This window comes from Anabrus simplex, chromosome 3, assembly GCF_040414725.1.
Source record: "Anabrus simplex isolate iqAnaSimp1 chromosome 3, ASM4041472v1, whole genome shotgun sequence".
Taxonomy (NCBI): Eukaryota; Metazoa; Arthropoda; class Insecta; order Orthoptera; family Tettigoniidae; genus Anabrus; species Anabrus simplex.
The window spans coordinates 8,907,064-8,927,915 of NC_090267.1; the positions used below are offsets into that span (position 1 = coordinate 8,907,064).

Sequence of the window (20,852 nt, forward strand, 5' to 3'; positions counted from 1 at the left end):
ATCTACAAATTAGTTTACTACTACATGTGTTGGAGGACGTCCCCATCCTTGCAGTCGATTCTGCGGAGACTCATCTTACAAGAAACTGTTTGGGAGGAACATATTAATTGCAATGAGACCTGGTAGAATATCAGTGACGGCAGTAACTTGATGATAATAGTAATCCTCTGTAATATATTAGTACCTAAAGGTAGTAAATTTTGGCTGTATTTTAAAATGTAATATGGTGCAACAAATTTATCATATGCAATGAAACTTTTTATTATGGTCAATGGAGGCATCCAAACTTTGCCTAACTCCTGTCATTGTTACATAATAATGTTTTTTAAATAAAATCTGTCACTGGAAAGAAACAAAATGGAACCATTTTCTTCGGAAAAAAATGTTTGGGGAACTGTCTGCGAATGGTGGTGGGCAATTCATGAACTTGGAGAGCTTTGTTGGAATGAGAATCATTATGATATGAATTCTGTTTGCATTGGAAAGCAACAAAAAATGACAAGTCTAGTCATGAATCAAAAGTTTGCAACAAGAAATGGAGCACATAATAGGATAAACAAAATAGCTCGTTTTTGTGGAAAGAAGGAGTAATTGAAGCATGCCACCCAACTTTTATCAAAATGTGCAGGAACAAAGAAAAATGTTTCTTCATCGCAAATATATTAATTTTCAGCTTTAAAACAACTAAATGCAATTTTTAATGAATAACAAGTTAAAAACTTCATGATTGTTCCGTATTGAATAGAGAAATATACAATAGTAAATAGAAGGAAGGATCCACCTTTCAATACTCCGTTGTTAAGTTGAACCAAATAGAAGGTACAACCTGTGCATTTGGGACCAGTTTCAACACATTTGAAGTGTCATCATCAGCCAATTAGCAAAGCAGTGCAAAAATTAAGTCATAAAGATCTAAAAACAACTAACACAATGATCACAGTCAAAAGAGTAAAACGAACACCACTATTTTGGCACAGGTTGTAACTTCTATTTGGTTGAACTTAACAACGGAGTATTGAAAGGTGGATCCTTCCTTCTATTTAATATTGTAAATAACAAGTCATGTTCAACCACCAGATGCAATAATACCACTCTAATGATGACAGTGCGACATCTGTTTGAAATCTCAACACAGTGGAACAGTGCTGTGTGGGACTGCCTGTACAGCGTTATTCCAAAGCAAACATAATATACGTGAACATAATAACAGAAATTACTTTCTTAACTGTTTCATTACACAGAAAGGAACCTCCATGGTTCAGGTGGCAGCACGCTGGCCTCTTACCGCTGGGTTCCGTAGTTCAAGTCCTGGTCACTCCATGTGAGATTTGTGCTGCAAAAAGTGGAGGCGGGACAAGTTTTTCTCCAGGTACTCCGGTTTTCCCTGTCGTATTTCATTCCAGCAACACTCTCCAATATAATTTCATCTGTCATTAAGTAATAATTGCCCCAGAGGAGTGCAACAGGCTTCGGTAGCTGGCACAATTCCTATTCCCATCACTAGATGGGGGCTTCATTCATTCCATTCCTGGCCTGTTTGAATGACTGGGAAGAGGCTGCAGAATTTCATTTTACACAGGAAATATATTTATTTTGTCAAGATAAAACACATTACACTACATTTATCAGTTAATATTAAATATATCTTGTATAATTATTCGTATTACTTTGAAAATAATTGAAAATATCATCATACTTCTAACAGAGAGTCTGAATAAAATAGAAGAATCAGAGAAATTTGGCTGACTAAACCATGAAAACCAAATACAAATGAACAAATCCAACACTGTCAAGGTGCTAGTCTTCAGAAAGGAGCCCTGTATTCTGGTCTATGATACTTGCATACGTCTAGTAAGTCCATTTTCTCTTCTTTAGTGATGGGAAGTGGACTTACATATAAGGCAAGAAGGTTCCATGGCAGAGTACCTGTTGTTGTCGGTTTGTTCATGTTTAATATAGTGTATCTTACTCAGGGATGAAGAATGTTATGGGGCTCACGAGCACTCACCACAGTTGGATCATCACTGGACAGTTTTAGCCACATTACCTTAGTAATTTTCAGGCCACAGTCTCTGTTTACGGATGATTCGACCTCACTTAAATCCTTAAATTCAGTTTGTTGGAGTTCAGTCACCATGAATGGTTTCTTCAGAGATGCCTCCCCTATCATGTATTTTCACTGCATAGGAACCGTCACTTGAGAAACTCTCTTCCGCTTTTCAATGAGGGCAAAGTCCCTACACATGGGAGAAAACTGTACCTTGTGTATTTCTGCGAAGTATTTATATAGAGAAATGATTCTCCGGTTATTTTTCCGGCCTGTACAATGATCACACCTAACAATCATTTTCCGATTTTCTCCTGGGAGTAGAATACTGTACTTTTCCACAGCAAGTTTCAAGATGCATGAGCCTACTTCAGCAGAACCTCTTTTCCTAAGCCTCTCATGCCATATATACATATTTAAGGTACCGCTACCCATATCATGAATGGCTAAGTTATAGCATGAAAGCTGCCTTTGGTAAAACATGTTTAAATGAGTCAACATGGGACAGAGGAGGACTTGCTGCATGTCAATGCAAATTGTGACAGTATTTTTACTCGTAATGGTAGTATTGGAATCAGAATTCAGACATGTTCTGCTATAGCGTGATGCAGAGCACTTTCACTCTCGATAGCCTTATGTTCTGACTCATTCAATGATACAGTTAGCTTGCTAAGCAGTAAATCATAAAATCTGCAAATATCGGACCTGGGTAAACTGAAACGTAAATTTAAATCATTGTCAAGAATTTCTTCACACAGAGGTCTTGATACGGCAGCTGTCGGATAACGTCATTTAAATGACTCGTACATCATGGAAAGGTTAAGATCTAGATTGAGGCACTCCTCACTTTTCTGTTGGCTATAATGGCTTGGCTGCCTCGGAAAAGAGGAAATGTGTTCCCTTGCACACTGTTCCACTGTGTCATCAATAGCAGGCATCTTCATGCCTTTGCAGCCATTTTGCTCCCTGCACTCGAGGAGTGAGAGCAGCTTAGCGAGGAAATAGGGGAAGAAGTAAGAGAAGTGCATGACTTAGTATGTACTGAAGGCCAGTGGCACAAAGGTATAGCACATCTTTCTGGACAGGTTATATTACGACACAATACGCATAAACTCATTTGAGTTGACAGTAGTGCGTTTCCGCCTTTATCATCACACCACACGGCGTTCAAATGTAGTTGGGAAATGTTGCATTTACTATGGAAGAGAGTTCAGCACAGCCTAGGTCATCGACACCAACAAGTTTCAAACCTTCCTGGGAAGAAGAGTATTTAATAGTTCAAGAAAATATCACGGCAAAATGTTTAACATGTAATAAAATGTGGAATCACATTAAAAACATTAGAAGAATATAATGAGGTTTTAAGGTGACTTATGACGATTTTGAGAGTAGGTTTTGCGATATTCAGGCATTATAAAAGGATCTGCAGGTGTTCGCTACGCCCTTCTCAGTTGATGTGCAAACTGTTAGAGCAGAATTACAACTAGAACTGATTGACTTACAGTGCGATACTCAAATGAACAATAGGTTTGCAAACACAAACAGTTTGACTGATTTTTATGTTAATTTTCCACAGGAGAGATTTCCTAGATTGTACGCATTTAATGCTCATATTGTAAGTATATTTGGATCAATTATTTATGTGAACAGGTGATTTCATTAATGAAGTTTTGTAAATCTAGACACAGAAGTAGGTTTACTGATGAAAACTTGAAATGTGTTTTGCGTTTTGCCAATACGCAAGTGATAGTACCAACCATTGATGCAGTACTATCTAAACGAGCCCAAAGGTCCCATGAATGGGGAGTTCACCAGTGAAATGTTTCAGTTCGTGTGTTTAATTTGTTGTCTTAATCATAAATGCCCTACAAATATTGAAATGTATGGTAATGAGAGTGCAAAGAATGGGTACAAATCACATAAATTGTATTTTATTTCAGTAAATGTACGTGACCCAAAGCTTCAATTAATTATGAAAATGTATTTATTCAGGAAATATTGCACACTGCTGTATATTTCCTTTGTCAATGAATAATTTTTTTGTCATGTTACACTCTGTAATCTGTGTCCTGTTTGTCTCCCATGATCCATGCTTCAAATTATTATTATTATTATTATTATTATTATTATTATTATTATTATTATTATTATTATTATTATTATTATTATTATAGCTGTTGTTCATATTATGGTAACATTTCCAAGCAGCAAGTACAGTACGGCCGCTGTCTTGTCCCGGGCAGAGCAAGTAACACCGGCTCCATAGAGCAACTGCTTGAAAACGTCTGATCAATAGCATGATGCCTGTTCTTATGCCTTCCATGTTGATCTTTTGGACTTATGATACCATCATTGTCTTAGATTGGAGTGTTTGAATCGTCCTCTGAGTAAAGGAATATGGGTCCAGCAAGGTCTTTTGACAGACCCGTTTCCCTCCAATTTTGTAACTTAAGATACAGTTCTTTCTCCAAGTGGCATTATTCTTACCCTTCTTCCTTCATTTTGGCTCTGATACATGTAACCAATAAAGAAGACTGTTCATCATACGAGAGGCTGTAGAACTTCTTATAAAGTTGTTTTATATGTGCCTTCAACTCTAAACAGCCATTTTTAAAACAGTGCTCCGGATTGCAGCCGGTGCTGGTAAAGAAAATGAGAAAAGGTGAAACCTATTGCGTTGTTATTATATTATGGCATGCTGAACTAGCCTATTGTGTCTTTTCCCCTCTATTAACCTAGTTTCTTTTCACGTGGTTCGGGATGAGGTGAGACGCAAACTATGTGGCAAAGTTTTCCAGACGGATGCTCCTACTGAGAGATGAATGAAGATAAATGAAATAGTGAGGAAGTTACAATACGTATCCTCTGAGCTGTATGCTTACCATTTAAAGTAAATATAATTTCTAGTAATACATATTTAGAGCGTGATAGCCAAGCGGTCTAACCGCTGGCTTCTAACCAAAGCGCTCGGGGTTTGAAACCTGCCCAATGCAAGTGGGATTTTGAAATTGAAAGACATGTCCGTGTCGTTTGGATTCCACTTAAAACTGGAGGTCGCATGCCTTTGATTATCTCAATAATCACTTATAATTACAGGCTTAGTTGTTTCTCGTTGTGTAAATTTCTTTAATCTTTCCATGTGCCTAGGGAAGTTTTCAGATGGGCCTACGTTTTAATGTTCTTGGCTTGTTATACACCCAAACATAAAGAGAACAAAGTTAATAACAATTTCTCCAAGATTTTCTTCATATACTTGCTCAGCAATGCTGACATCACACCTTCCTACCTTCTCATTATTTAAACAACATAGCTTGTGACCGAGCCATACAGTGATTTTCTTCTTATTTGGTTTGGAGGCTGTTCAGCAGGGATATTCTTCCTACATCAACTTATATATGCCTTTCCCTGATCCCTCAGTGTTTTGCATTTAATATCCTTCCACTCACTCGTTTGCTTTACGTTTTCTTCATCTGTTCTGTTGGTTTATATTACTAGGACTCAATACGACCGCGCTCGCCATATTGTAAACTCCACTGTGCTGTATAGCGTTGTTCCCCTGCGCCAAACTTATAGCGCTGTTCGATGGTGTGCTTCAATTGTATATGTAGATTGTTTTTCATGTTCTTTCAAGTTTCTCCTTTTCTGTTGCTACATGTTCTAGTGCTGTCATATCATTTTATGTTCTATTTCCTACCCCTCTATATAATTATCACCTGATTTAACTCTTCCTTTTCATTTCTTTTATTTTTACATTGGAAGTTAAATTACTGGTAACATTATTGTGCCAATATGAAATATATTTTGTTAGCTGCTTTGTGTATATATTACTCTTCTCTCATTATTTCTTACTTATAGCCTTCTGCAGATATTAAGGAGGAAATGTTGATAGAACAACATCAACCTGTTCCAAATATCAAAGAAGGAAACAAGTAAGTACCATCACTAATCCTACACAATGTGGAATATCTTGTTTAACTATTCACTGGCATGCTCAGTTGTGGGTGTTTTTAATGTCCATAAACTGGCAATTTCTGTCACTCTAATTGTTTCTAGGCAAGGTTACCTTTAAGATTTAATAATTCAAAAAGCTATTGGTTAGAATTAAGGGAATTGTTCAGGAACTTTAAGAACACGTTTAATCTGTTGATAGTTTTATTGAATACAGCCTGCAAAATCTGCCTGATGTAAATCAGGTATTTGTGAAGTTGATTTGTTTATGATACCTTTGAGGAACCATGAAAATTGTCTTCATTCCTTCACTGTCACTGCAGTATTTTTCATCATATTTTTATCACATGAAATGTGATCTGCAATTATTTCTTCCAAAGCATTCTCAATTTTTTCAGAAATATAAAGTTGTGCATATACAATTGTATGCAGAGATAGATTGTGAACTAAATGTACAAATTCAACATTTTAAGGTTTATAATACTGTGAAAGGGATTTAATTGCTTCAATATAATATAGTAATTAAGAACAAAAATTTGGTAAAGGAAAGCTCTGTTGATCATCTTTTCTTACACATGACCTCATTTTGCAACTGTTGCCTGCAGATGTATTAACTTAAAACCTATCAGAGTAGCATTATACTCAAACACACACCCTCACATTCATCAAAGAATTTAAATGGTTTACTGTATATTAACCAATATGAATATCAAGTAATCTTACTCGCACACAATTATTATACATTTTAGACAACAGTCAACTAGGTCTTCATGTTTATAGGAAACTGCTCGCAATCCCTTGTCATTGAAGTGCTCAGCTGTGCAGCATATATATCAGTCAGTAAATTTCAACAGATAATCTCGGCAAGAGTCTCTTAAATTTAGGTATTCCATCACTGTCCCTGACACTGACCAGTAAGGAATTCCAATGTCTGGAACCAGTCACAGTTAAAGAATTGTTATATGTGTTGAATTGTGAAGATGAATAGCAAGGGTAGTGTCACAGTAGTGACAGGAGGGGAGGAAAAGTGAAATTTGGAGGAAAGGCACTAAGGTGAATTGCTATGCAGATGTTTATGTACTAGTGAAAGTATATTATATTTATGTCTATTATCAGGTTTTATGCCTCCGAGTCTCAGGCGGCAGCATGATGGCCTCCCACTGCTTGGTTCATGTGAGATTTGTTCTGGACAAAGTGGATGTGGGAAAGGATTTTCTCCATGTTCTCCCTTTTTTGTCATCTTTATTTCCAGCTTTTCTTATTATTATTTTCTTCTTTTGTAGCCTCTTTCAATCAATTGCTGGATATAGGCCTCTTCCATATGCTTCCATTGTCTTCGGTCTTGAGCCACTTGGAACCAGCATGTTGCAGCCAACAGCTTTATGTCATCAAGCCATCTCTTCTGGGGTCTTCCAATGCCTCTCTTCTGTTCCCATGGTCTCCTGTTGTAGTCTTGTTGAGCTACGTGTACTACCCATTGCCATTTTAGTCTTGCTACCCTCTTGAGGATGTCTCTTACATTTGTTCTTCTCCTGATATCCTCTGAACGGATCTTATTCCTAAGCATCTGTCGCTCCATGGCTCGTTGTGTTCGCTGAAGCTTGCGAGCACTTTCCTTCGTCAGAGTCATCGTTTCCAGATTGTAAGCAGTAACTGGCAGCATGCACGTATTATAAACCTTGGTCTTCTGGTTAATTGGAACATCCTTGTTGGTCAGGATGAATCTTACTTTTCGGAATGCTGTCCAACTCATACCTATTCTGCGAGGAATTTCTGCATGTTGGTTGTCTTTTCCAAGTTTTATCTTGTGTCCAAGATAGATAGTTTCTTCGACAGCTTCTATATATTGGTTTCCCATTTTAAGTGGTTGACAGCCTGGGCTTCTCAAAAAATCTGGCAGATTTGAAGTCTTTGAAGAAGTGCACTGTACCTCTAGTGATGGATCCGTAAACGTGCAGACATCGTCGCAATTGACAGGAAGAGAAACATCGGCGTTGTTATTGATCCAACAATAAGGTTTGAGAGTAACAGTTCACAGGCCAAAGAAGAGACACTACAAACCCTGTTATTAATACTTTGAAGAAAAGTATCACATACCTGCCAGTTGCTGGGAAGTGATTGGGTTACTCTTCGGTGCGCGAAGATCTGTCTCAAAATTTTCAATGAATTTCTTCCTTCATTTTGGTATTCCCGTTTGGTATCTAAAAGATATTTGTTTAGATGTATTATGAGATTATTTGGCAATAGTAAATCATCATTTGTATGGTATGTGTAAAGAAAAATAAAGTTTTCCTGATCGGGGATAGCTGTAGGGCTACAACAAGGGAAATTCAAAATTTAAAAAAAATATATAAGCTCATTTTATCCTAAGATAAATAGTGCAAAAATAGATAAAAAGTTATGCTGTTACCGTATGGCACCCCTTGTTCTAGGGCAGCTATCCCTTGTGGATTCTCTCTCTCTCTCTCTTTCTTTCTCTTAATGTTCATTTCCAAACCAGTCTTAGCAGAGGCAGTTTTTAATTCTTGGATCATGCTTTCTAGCTCATCTAGATTTTCACTTATGAGCATGTCATTGGCAAAACGCAGGTGGTTCAAATATAACCCATTGATTTTTATTGCTTTATTATCCCAATGAAGGGTTTTGAATACATCTTCCAAGGCAAGGGTAAAGAACTTTGGAGAGATTGTGTCACCTTGTCGAACTCCTTTGCCAACTGAGATTTTATTGGTGATGAGGTCTCTGTCCACTCTCACTAGCATTGTTGCTTGATCATAAATGTTTTCCAGGAGCTTTATATATCTTGAGTTTATCATGGAATTCATGATTGCCCAAATCTCCACTGAGTCAAAGGCTTTTTTATAATCAATGAAGGCCAGATGAATCTTGATGTTGTACTCAGTGGTTTTTTTAATTCAAGAAGAAGACGAATAGTCTGGATGTGTTCAACAGTTGAGAAAACTTTACGAAATCCCGCTTGCTCGGCAGGTTGATAAAAATCCAGTTCTGTTGGAGATGGTTGGTTACAGTTTTAGTCAGGAGCTTTTAAAGGTGTGGTAACAAACTCACAGGACAATAGATCTCTAAATTTTCCTTACCACCTTTCTTGAAGAGAAGCAACATTCTCTAAATTCATTTCTGCTCATCTGCCAGTCATTAATCTTTGCCGCAGAGGTGTGTGACAGGCTTCAGCAGCTTACACAATTCCTATTCTCTCCCACTAGATAGGGTCTCATTCCTTCATTCCAGACACAGTTGAATGACTGGAAACAGGCTGTGGTTATGGGAATGAGTTATATGCCTGTCATTGCTCAAGTTTCATAAGTCACTGCAGTTTCATTGTTTGTTTTTCATTTGCATCAACAAACGCTACTCCTCAGGAGTTGAAGACAGGAAGGACTAAAGTCTCAACTAGTATTTGTCGCATGTCCAATGGTAAAATGTTTTGTTTCTTTTGAATTGATGAAGGAAAGTAAAACACATTCTGACATAAATTTTTGATATGTTACATCCAGTTAAGGATTTCAGTCATTGTCACACCAAGGTTTCTCACAGTGATGATTTTATTGTATAATGTATATGGAAAAAATGTAATGTAATGAGCTGCAGAGAGCTGGATATAATTGCTTCCATTTTTGATGGGTTTGTTAAGAAGCCCATCTGATCGTGCATATTTGCTTAATTGCTTCACTTCTACATTTATGTTTTGAACTGTTTCTGATCATTTACATACTTTCCAGTGCCTTTATGTACTAGCAGGAAATAAAATGTGAACATCAAGAAGATACTAGTTTAGAGGAATGGAATTTAGGCTCTTAAATTGACTAGGTAACATATTTCTGTGATTAAAGTTTTCTTGTCACAGGTTCAAGTATTTGCAAGTGGACCTGTGATATGGCACTGCAATAATAACCACTGTACCCACCACGATTTTGAATGCATGCAAACTTGCATACATTGTGTTGTACAAGTGCCATAAGTCATTTTGTGGGGTGGAGTTTGATGCTTGTTGAACTTGATCAGCCAAATCAGAAATTGCTAATGTTGATATTGGAGGATGCTGGAATTGTTTTTCTATAATGTACCAAATATGCTCAATAGGCGAAAGGTCTGGTAATGTTGGAAGGCCAAGGCAAGTGATCGACCTTCTGTAGAGCATGTTAGATGACAGTAGCAGTATGAGGACTCTTGTTATCCTGTTGGAAAACACCCGCCTTTAATACTGCGAATGAATGGCAGCACAGATTAATCAATCACCAGTCTAACGTATTAAAATGCTGTCAGTGTTTTCAGGATAACAAGAGTGCTCCTGCTGTCGAAGGAAACCACATCCAAGACCATAACTCCTGGTGTAGGTCCAGTGTGATGATGTCACAGCAGCTTGGCTCCAAGCACTCCCCTGGCCTCCCAGCAACCTACAGTCATCACTGGCTCCAAGATTGAAATTTTTCTCACCTGAGAACACAACAGATGTCTAATGAGCTGTAGCTCGACACTGATGAAGTCGCAAATGGCAGTGATTCAGAGTTTGTAGCATGAGCGGTACAGGACGTTGGGGTCAGAGCTGTCCTTTGTTACAGTTTGCTATGCTACTCAGCAGATGCAGATAGTACCTCAGCAACAATCTCTTTTCCTCAGTAAGCGCTTTTCTCCTGCTTAGATTTAGATAAGTAGGAAGGATTTCCTTTCAGATAATGAGTCAGCTGTTCGTTTCAATGTAGCCTAAATATTATGTTCATTCATTGCAGTTTGCTGTATTGAAGTCTCCAATTCACCTATCTTCAAGTATTTGGGACACTTTGTACTCGCTTTGTGAGGTTCAAAGTTATTTTTACCCATTTTAATCTAAGTTTCAAATTGTTTGGGTGACTTCTCACCACCAGGAAATTGAAAAGAAGAGAGATCTTTGTTATCTTCAGGATTAGAATCACAACCCAATTAGCAAAACCAACAAATTAAGGAACTATCACTGATTATTTAAGAGCTGCAGGAATCTTGTTGTGCGCAGTTTGCTGCTGGGCTAAAATGGTAAAAGTGATGTCATCATGCTTGAGAGACAGCCATTTATCTCCAAAACCTGTCATCAGATTCTAACTCTGAATAACACAGTAGTACTTCTTTATTGAAGAATTTTATTTCCATTTTTCTATTTTTTAAATTTTGGATCTTCCTTGGTAAACATGTGTTACTAGAGAATTCTGGGGAGTTGAAAATAAATGTTAATTCCTTCCATATTTTCAGAAAAAATTATAAAAATCAAGAAATGTTCAGAAAATTTTGACACATGTTAACCCTAGATTTACAAAGTTCTTGGATGACTATGAAATGAAAACAATAACAATTGTTGTTATATGACTGTTATGATGGAACTTACCAGTACTGTGAATAGTTTTCACAGATTGATTCACTGAAAATTCATCGTCACTGTCATAAAAAATTCAGGCTCTTCATTCTTTAAAGCACCTAATCTGTCTTCTGTGTCAATTTTTCTTTTTGGCAGTTGGGCTCAACTCTACTCAAAACTAGAATGCACCTGCTGCAACAAAGTACAAGTCTAAATTGTAGTAAAAGCGCTGTGCACTGATACATTTTTTCAGCTGTCACCGTCATTGAGAACTATTATGAGAGACTTCTTTATATTCTGCAAGAGAACTGCGGCATTAGACTAAACTTGGGTTCGGGAGAAAGCATGACATTTTAAATTTAAGTTAGCCCATACCTGGGAAAGTGAAATATATGAACTGACATCTTAGTTTACTTGGGCTTGGGATCGGAAATACTAAAAATATTAGGAAGGTAACAAAGGCGTACCTTGAACACTAAGAAACCAAAACATGAGCAGTGTTATGAGAAAATGCCGTGTTTTGAAAATTCTGTTTGTATGCAATTCTGTATTATCTGATTGGTTTATGATAGAAGAGTTTTCCATTGATTATCTATAAAGTATCCTGATCACACATTTTGCTTTGAAATTTGAGATAATTTCATATCCTGGTTGGTGCATAAATGCCACCCCATTTGTTTGATGAATTATTTATTTTGGACTATATTAGCACTGAACTATTAAGAAAGTAATCACAACAGCATGAAATATGTCCACAGTGGAAAACATGTCCCATTTGTGTGTCTTTTTTACCTCACACTTTATCATATTCATGAAAACTTCTCCACAGAAGTCTTCAGACACGGCGTGGTGTAACTCTATGAAGATAACTGTGCATTTTTATATATATCTTTTAGTGCTGAAGAAACACTGGGTATTAGGTGAACTTCAAACTTTGCTGGTACAGATGGGGTTAAAAGGTAACATCACTAGGAAGCTTGTTCCCCTACACAAATCCTTCACGCCAAAATCAATGAGACTTTCTTTGGATGGTCAATAGGTAGACGGTCCAGTGTGCACCAAAGTGAAACCACCATAGGGTCACTATAACATAATTGATTCCACTATCTTTTGCCTTCTCTGCAGCTTTTAATCTTTGCTTGTCAGCCATTATTTCAAACTAATGCATGTTACATACAATGCTATTTCATATAGTTCTCATGTAGTATTGTTGGCTATTGGGTGTATGATTTGAGGCAGTGTATCGATTCATTCAAGTGACAGAGTGAATCGATTCACAGGAACGGCGAGCTCTCGGCACATGATTCAGCTGACTTGCAGCAGACATTGTTGTGTGGTGCACTCATGGGTCATTGAGACACAACACACACACATGGTTCCTTATTGGTACACTGGACATTGGCAGAGAACCGAACCTTTGCTTCAGCGAGACGTACAGAGCCATGACACACTGAAAATATCATACGCTATAATGGACTCCCACTCTCAGCTCATTTGTAAAATAATACCTAGTTGCGTTCTGTGTCTTCTTCCAACAGGGAGGTTTAAATAATGGATGGATTTATTTGCAGTGTTAGAAAGGTAAACAAATCATAATTCCAAAATACTTAGCCAGTAAATAGGTACCAGTAGGCTATTACTGTAGGTTATTGTATTTATTAGTTTAATGAATCAGTATTATAACCTAGTTGACATTCGACAATTTCACTGAACTCTCTAGCCTATCCTATGACAATGAGTCCTGCTCATGACCACTCAAAGTTGTATGTTTTACATTGGGAAGAACTGCTGTATTCTCTCAGTTCATTTGTTGCATCATTGCACAAGACTGCAATAATCGAATCACTAGATCACCAGTGTACATGAAGAGTGAGTAAGTGAGCCGACTGACAAAATAACTTAAATAAAAAGATCATAAATCCAAAAGGTTACTTAAAATCTTGGATAGCCTGTACAAAGTATGACAATTTAAAAAATCCTTTGCTAATAGAAAAACACATTTTCAAAGATGACCAAGTGGGTTAGCCATGTGATTAGGATCATGTAGCTTATGAGCTTGCATTCGGGGAATGGCGGTTTTGAATCCTACCGTCAGCAGCCTTTAAGATGGTTTTCCGTAGTTTCCCTCTTTGATGCCATTCAAGTGCTGCTCCTGTGCCTTGATTAAAGCGACCCATATGTTTAGAGACATCACATTGTACCAGGAAGGCTTAGGCCGTGGCACATACGAGTTATAAATCTTTACTCTTGAGTGAACGGCTAAGTTACGATGTACAAACAGCTGTGCGAGAGAAGGTTCTCGGTCTCACTGCACTGCGTGAGGGAGACTGCATGAGTGGAGCAAGGTCAAGTGATGTCAGCACTCCTGTAGCTTCCCTCCCCTTAGAATTCTCTCGAAACCATTTTCAAGATTTTCAGCGACTGGATCAATAAATATGAGACCAACAGTAAATTATAGCTCATACTTTAAAAGTAAAACCTTGCAAATCTGAGATCAATCCATCTAGTGGTTTCCAAGATATAACAAGTTAAAGTTTGGGAAGTGTTATCACCCCTTCATCACCTGACTGAGAGTGCTGCTCGCAGCTGGATATAAATAGGTCAGCGAACCGAGAGTATAGCCAGTGTGTGTACCTTGAACTATATGATTATGACAGAACGACAGTATGCTCCATTGCGCTCCGCGAAGACATAGAAGTTACCCTCGAACACTTTGAAATTGTGCGAAGACGTCGCAAGTAAAGTTTCTACCGCGTCGTGACGAATGAAATGTTATAAAATTTTCTCCGACTAAATCGTCCTTGTATAATATTTAGGAGTCTGTTTACCGAGTGAAGTTACAATAGAAATTGTGAATTGAAGTGTAATAGGAGACTCAAGTATTTCATTTACCAGTTGACGGTATTGTGGACTTTGTCATTTTCTTGTAATTTTGAACATGCCATTGACTGTGACAGTATTTTAAGACATTGCGTGTGATAAGCTAAACTTCTTATTTATGACCATTTAAATGATTCTGAGATGCATTTCTCCTATACTAGCACAATTGTGAACTGTGTGAGTTACTATTCCACTAAACACTCGACAAATAACAAGGCTAAATGTGACTATTTTTTTGTGTATTTTCTCGAACTTTCGATTACTACCACGTGAAACTAACTGAATGTTAACAATTTTTTACGGCAATATTAGGTCGTACGGACTCGTGTTATGAAAATTCAGTCATAAAATCTTCTTAATCTGTGAACATTATTATTCCAGAGACTGTTACGAATGACATTTTTTCAAGTGTTCCATGGACTGTGATGATTATTCTACAGTCAAACCTAAAACATAATCAGTGACTATTATGAACAGTGACAGTGTTCAATCCTTATTGTATAAACTGTGTGTGTCAAAAACTGTTTTTTCCATTTAGAAAAACTGTATGTCGTTGCTTCATTAACTTGACTTACAAATCATACTGTAGCAGACTGTGATATTCTAAGTCACGTATTGAACATCTTGAAACGAAAGTGAGAATACGAACTGTGCATTGAGACTTGTGTCAGCGTATAATACCAATCTTACTGATAATTGAGAGCTCTATAGTCCATTATATTGTGTCAATTGAACTTTCCATGTTCCGATATTATCTTTAAAAGAACATCGGAAATCTTGGTAAAGTGTCACAAGATTCTGCTGCGTAGAACGTCATTTCCAGCGTGGGGTTAACGTGGTTTCTTCGATCATGGTACCCATCGAGGGACGTCGACGGGGGATAATAACGTGGTATCTTCATTGAACGGACTTGTCATGCTGCTGGTGCTGAGTTCGAGCCTTGGCTGCATGCTGCAGAAAGTTCCGGTCACCAAGTCGCAGGACAGTTCTTCACCAACCATTATAAGCAGATTCCAGGTGATTTTCTTATATTTTGAGTGAGTAATTCCACTTAGACGCTGACTCACTTTTAACAAAGCACTCAGTTAATAATAGTGCTCCAACAACAGAAAAGTGCTTTGTGTAATTTCAGCTTACTGTTCATTATAATTTAAGAAGACTCCGTGTCTTGCTTTTGAACTGTAAATTCTTCTTTAGAATCTTCTATAACTTGAAGTAATTTCACGTAGATGAACTCTGGGGTTTGCAAGTGCTCTATTTTATTTTCAACCTAGATGAACTGTAGGAGTATACAGCAAGTGATCAAATAATTTTTATTTGAACTATCAACTTATTCATGGAAGTGTGTGTTAATATTATGTTCAAAAATATTAGAAGAACTGTAGGTTTGCATCACAAGTGTTGGATTTAATGAAATTCAATGTGCAAAGTGCTATTTTGGTATTTAAATCAATCTTAGATGAACTGTATGGTGTTTACGATCTCTAAAACGTGATATTTATTTTGGACATTTCTAATCAAGTGGATGTCGCACAATACAACAGCATCAATATTTTATTTTGCATTTTTGAAAATTTAAGTTTGACGATTCAACTGCAGGGTGATTTTCATGAATATTTTTAATAAATATTGTCAAAAAGATTTTACCATCTATTTTTCGCCCTTCAAAACTATCCTTCTCTGTACCTCCTCCAATAAGTAACCGAGCACTACCTGAGATCCTTCCCATGCTCTGGCCCCGTAATCATTTCCTTGTACAACATGTACCACCTTGCTTCAACAAAGCAACTACAGTATTGATGTTTAAATCTGGAAATGAGCTATCAAGCTCAAACTGGCAGCCAATCACAATTGTTTCAGTCCTCAGAAGAGTGATCGAGCATGTCCTCAGCTGGAGGTTAAGGGAATTCATTGTGTTTAATGAGTTTTCACAAATTCACCTTGCAGAGTACTGAACACATTATTGCAGTTGATTTTACAACGTGTGATGAAGAATAGCAGCAATGCTACTATAATTTTTCTTGATATTCTCAAAGCCTTTAAAAACATAGGCCATAAACTTCTTAGAAGAACACTGGAAAATTCCACTGCTCCCTCAAAGCTTTCTTCCCTGCTTGTCTTATTACAAGAACAAAATCAAACAAATTAAATGTAACCACTTCAAAACCAAGCCAATATTGCTTAGAAGACGCATTTTGCAGGGATCTCCTTTATCTCCAGCATTATACAATCTTGCAACGGATTATATTTTGGAAGAACTCGATGAGGAACTTGTGGCCACAGAATGTGGATTTTCCATAACACCTGACCTTAAGCCGTTAAATGTCTTAGGCTTCGTGGATGATACCATCATCATCAGTAAAGATAAACAGTTTGCTGTCAAACTTGCATGGATGGCAATTCAATGATTTAATGAGAATGATTTAAATATTAATCTATAGAAGTCGGTATATATAAATATTGTTCAAGGTAAGTTCATTGGTGAAGATATCTCAATTTTTGGAGGAGACATGAAGAGTATGTCTCCATGAGAGTCAAACAAATATTTAGGAGTGAACTTTGAGGGTATTATCACATTCAACTCTCAAGCTTCAATTATTAATCTAATCAACAAGTTACAGTCTCTATCGTCCTCACCGCTTTTACAAACTAATAAAAAAATTTATATTCAAAATACTTCAATTTATTCATTTTTTATTTACCTGTTCCAAACAATTCCGTCTGAGCAGATTCCTGTAAAATTGCACGAAGATTCAGAAAAATGATGAGAAGCACATTAAAAGAAATATCACAAGTTCCTGGTGATATGCTGGACACCATACTATACAGTCCTAGGAAATTGAAGTGACTGGGGCTACTCCGTTTGTGTTGGGAGGCTGTTCTTCAACACATTCATGCCCTTAGAATACTCTTTAATTCCAGTGATCCTTACATACTAAATACAAGGAAACTGAAAGGAGGAGGCCTCTACTGGGTTGGAAGGCCTTGTCTAACACCAGATGACAGTGTATTGAATAAATAGAATGGTTTCTGTATACCCGGAAAAAAAGAACCAAGTTGAGAGAAGTTGAATTTGGTAAGTGTTGCGATCTTCCACAGGAAGGGAAAGCAGTTATCCTTTTTTGTCAACATTCTCCAGCCAATGAGTGGGTTTATCACCTCCAAGGATTATCTTGTAGCAAATGCCTTGAAAATGACAATGTAGTGGCTGTAGGAGCTATTCAAGGCAGAACCATGGACACTAACTGCTATCGGTGCTGCCACAACGAGGGAGAAACTCTGGGTCATGTTCTCGGTTACTGCTCACATGGAGAAGCTCTACGAAATACTAGACACCATAAAATATGATCTTTCATTGCTCAAGCTTTAAGTGTCTCAGTCTTTACAGTCTTCGAGGAGACTCACGGTCTCTCTATTACAGGCAGCACCCATTGAATTCAAATGAAAATCTTCAAAAATCACCGAGAGGGTTTTATAATAGATCTGACAATCAGATTTGAGACATCCAAAACAACCCAGTCTGGTACATGAGGAAAGAAAACAACATATGAACCAACCATCCCATTCTGTCAACAGCATTACCAGTTGGATATTATTGAAGTCATATGATGGCACTAGAGGAACCATTCCTCTCTTTTCTGTCCAGTTCTGGAAATCATTTAACCTCAATCAGGCATTAATAATAGAAATTGCAGTGACTGCCTTGAAATATTCCATCCAAATCTTGAAGAGGCATATCTCCCAAACTTTCCAATAGAACATCATACAGTATGTCAAATGTGCTAACCATTCACAATTACTTTTAATATTCATATTGCCTATCTGTATATATTGTCGTCAGGAGCAATCACCAATTGAGGAAAATCAAAGTAAATAAATAAAAACTGTAAGTTACAGCAGTATATAAAATTTGAGTTATGTCTATTATTTTCATTATTATTATTAATCATATGTCATTTTTGTACTGTAACTTAATATGGAAATAGTGGTGTACTGGAGAGGTAATTTTACATTCATTTCATTTATAATATTTTTTAAATATTAATATGTAGGCTACTTATTTTAACAGATATTTCTACATCTAATTCTCTATATTTAGTGGAGTTTGTACTCTCTGAGAACTGTGAAAAATCACAAGCCCGTGTAGAAAATTTGAGTTGTGTCGATGATTATTATTATTATTATTATTATTATTATCAAATTTTTTTACTCTAATGTAAAAGCGTATATAGTACTGCACAAGTACCTATTTCTTCCTGCATTTCATTTTTAACTTGTTTGTTTCGTATTGTGTATTTTCCATGAATACAATTAAATTTCCATGTTCTTTGAAATAATTTAATAGGGGCCGATGACCTAGATGTTATGTTAGGCCCCTTTAACAACCAACATCATCATCAGCATGAAAAAATTATCATAAAAGACTACATGAACAATTGATAGGGAATCATCCACCTGGGCGACAGCTCTAAATGATTGTGTGTACAGATATATTATCATCTACTTGTATATACTTATTTATTGGAATTGTCACTGTGGAGGAAAGGCTTTGTAACATAAAAATTGATGTGAAGAGGTGACTGTAGGAAAAACCTGAATATGAAAGGTAGATGACGCATAGGTAACCAATTCATAGAATGAAGACCAGATGGCAGCAGTGAGCATTCCTCACTCCATGGAACTCCGCCAGCTTCTGTATTTTCAAAACCACAGATGGGACTGCAACTTTGGAGGAATCTACATTTAGTTCTGGCATGTGGCAAGAGGCAGATACAAATGTACTGCATCCATCAAGAAATTGTAGCGGGCAGAAATATAATTAGTGGGTCATAACACCAATATTATTATTACTTCCCTGTATTCTGTGAGAGGTCAAGGCCTGACATGACTTACTGGCTCGGTGTACTTCTTTGTTAGTATTATTGTGTTCATTCCTGCTAATGTTTGTGAGGTAGGATGATGAGAATCGTTGTCGTGTCTATATGTGAGCTTGTTTCCTGTATGTCTTGTATGACAGTTTATTTCTACAGGTCGTGAGGCTCAAAATTTTCATCTTTCCATCTCTTTCTGGTTCCACTGTGATCTAATTAATTTGTGTAGAACGTTTCATATGTCAAGTAAGTGTTGGTGCATTTATAATGACATTATCATTACAAGATCAACATATCTACTCCAGTGCAATTCTCCTTTGGAGTGTTGGTCAGTTAAGAGTTACTTCTCAATGCTGTTTTGGAATATGATGTATAACTATTAAATTCCTCACTCTGGCAAAGGAGTAGGGCATGTTTCGTTCCTGAAGGAACGACTTCGTTTCCTGTATATCACCTGGGTTGGAGGTGGAGCAGATGCACACAATTGGAACACCAAAAACACATGACTGGTGTGGATAAGCATTAACACGTTGAGCGCCAGACCAAAATTCTTGGGATTGCCATCTAGTGCAGTGAGCTAATAACATTGAGTTACTCCCTGGTGCCAAAACGTTCACAGATTTATCCAAGCAAGTGATCGCTGAAATGAGGATATATTTATGATATATTAGGTTAACTTACTATGTATATTAGTTAAAATACTGCGACCCCATATGGGGTCGTATTGGTCATTCCGAGTTGTAAACGTACCCGCGCTCCCATATGGGGTCGCACTTGAACAGTTGTTTATGTCCCGACGCTCAGCCATATTTACTTTTCCTTTGTAGGGACACGACGCGTTATAAATCGTTGATTATGAGAGACGTGTTAGCTTGTTCATATTATGAGCTTGCTATTGCCGAAGGGTTTTTCAGATTTGTCGGATGGCCGAGAAAGCAAATTTTAACTAAATGACAAACATGATCTTACATTTTATTCACGAACACAAGATTTATATAAACAGAAATTGAATAATTCATTATACATAACATTTTAAAGATATATACGTAACTTAACATAACAGAGAAAGTGAATTGTTTAGTATTTGGTGCAATAACTGGATATAATTGTGCTACTTCTTTGTCATTCGCATCATCCACATCAGGGAAAATAGAAGCAGTCAAATATTGTCCGGAAACATATGTGAATGTAGTTACTGCTTCATTATGGACTAGAAGCATCACGATCATCAGTCTCTTGTACTTATGTGTGAACCTGTGTAATTGTGTTGTCTGTAGTATCGTGAATGTAAACATGTGCTGAAAGTACTTACCAGTTCTTCTTGTGGTACAGTTCAAAGCAGTTGACACGCAAGTGGGGCTTGTCAGGGCAAGATTTACAGATGGTGGACACGTGTGCTGCTCGTAGTCCGCCTGCACTCCTCTTAGCATCGCTTGCAGCGTCCGCGAACTCTTCTGTGAGAAAATTTCAGGTCATATAAAATTATTTTATTATGGTAAAAAATTGATTATTTTCAGTGCTACTTGTGCGAAATATAACTTACCTGCGACATTTTAGGTCTGTGAGTTGATCTCTGTATCCCTCTTAGGTGTCCTATTGACTGGATCTTCTGGGAGAGCATCGTCGTCACCACTTGCTGGCGAAAGTCACAAAGCTGGATCTTCTTTGTGTGCGTCTGGTTATATGTGAGGAAAGCATTGACAACACACGTGCCGTACACCAGATCATCTGCGACTTTGTGGTACCATAGAGCAGAATGATA

General features: G+C 37.2%; 1 protein-coding gene across 1 annotated transcript in view; it reads left to right on the top strand.

Moving 5' to 3' along the window:
* LOC136866928 (uncharacterized) overlaps positions 1-20,570 on the top strand; it is a 126,735-nt gene extending 106,165 nt beyond the window's left edge. Inside the window, exons 4-5 of the mRNA XM_068226550.1 lie at positions 5,903-5,976; positions 20,423-20,570. Coding sequence (XP_068082651.1) covers positions 5,903-5,976; positions 20,423-20,570 — 222 coding nt within the window. The remainder of the gene's footprint in view (positions 1-5,902; positions 5,977-20,422) is intronic.
* The last annotated feature ends 282 nt before the right edge of the window (positions 20,571-20,852 follow it).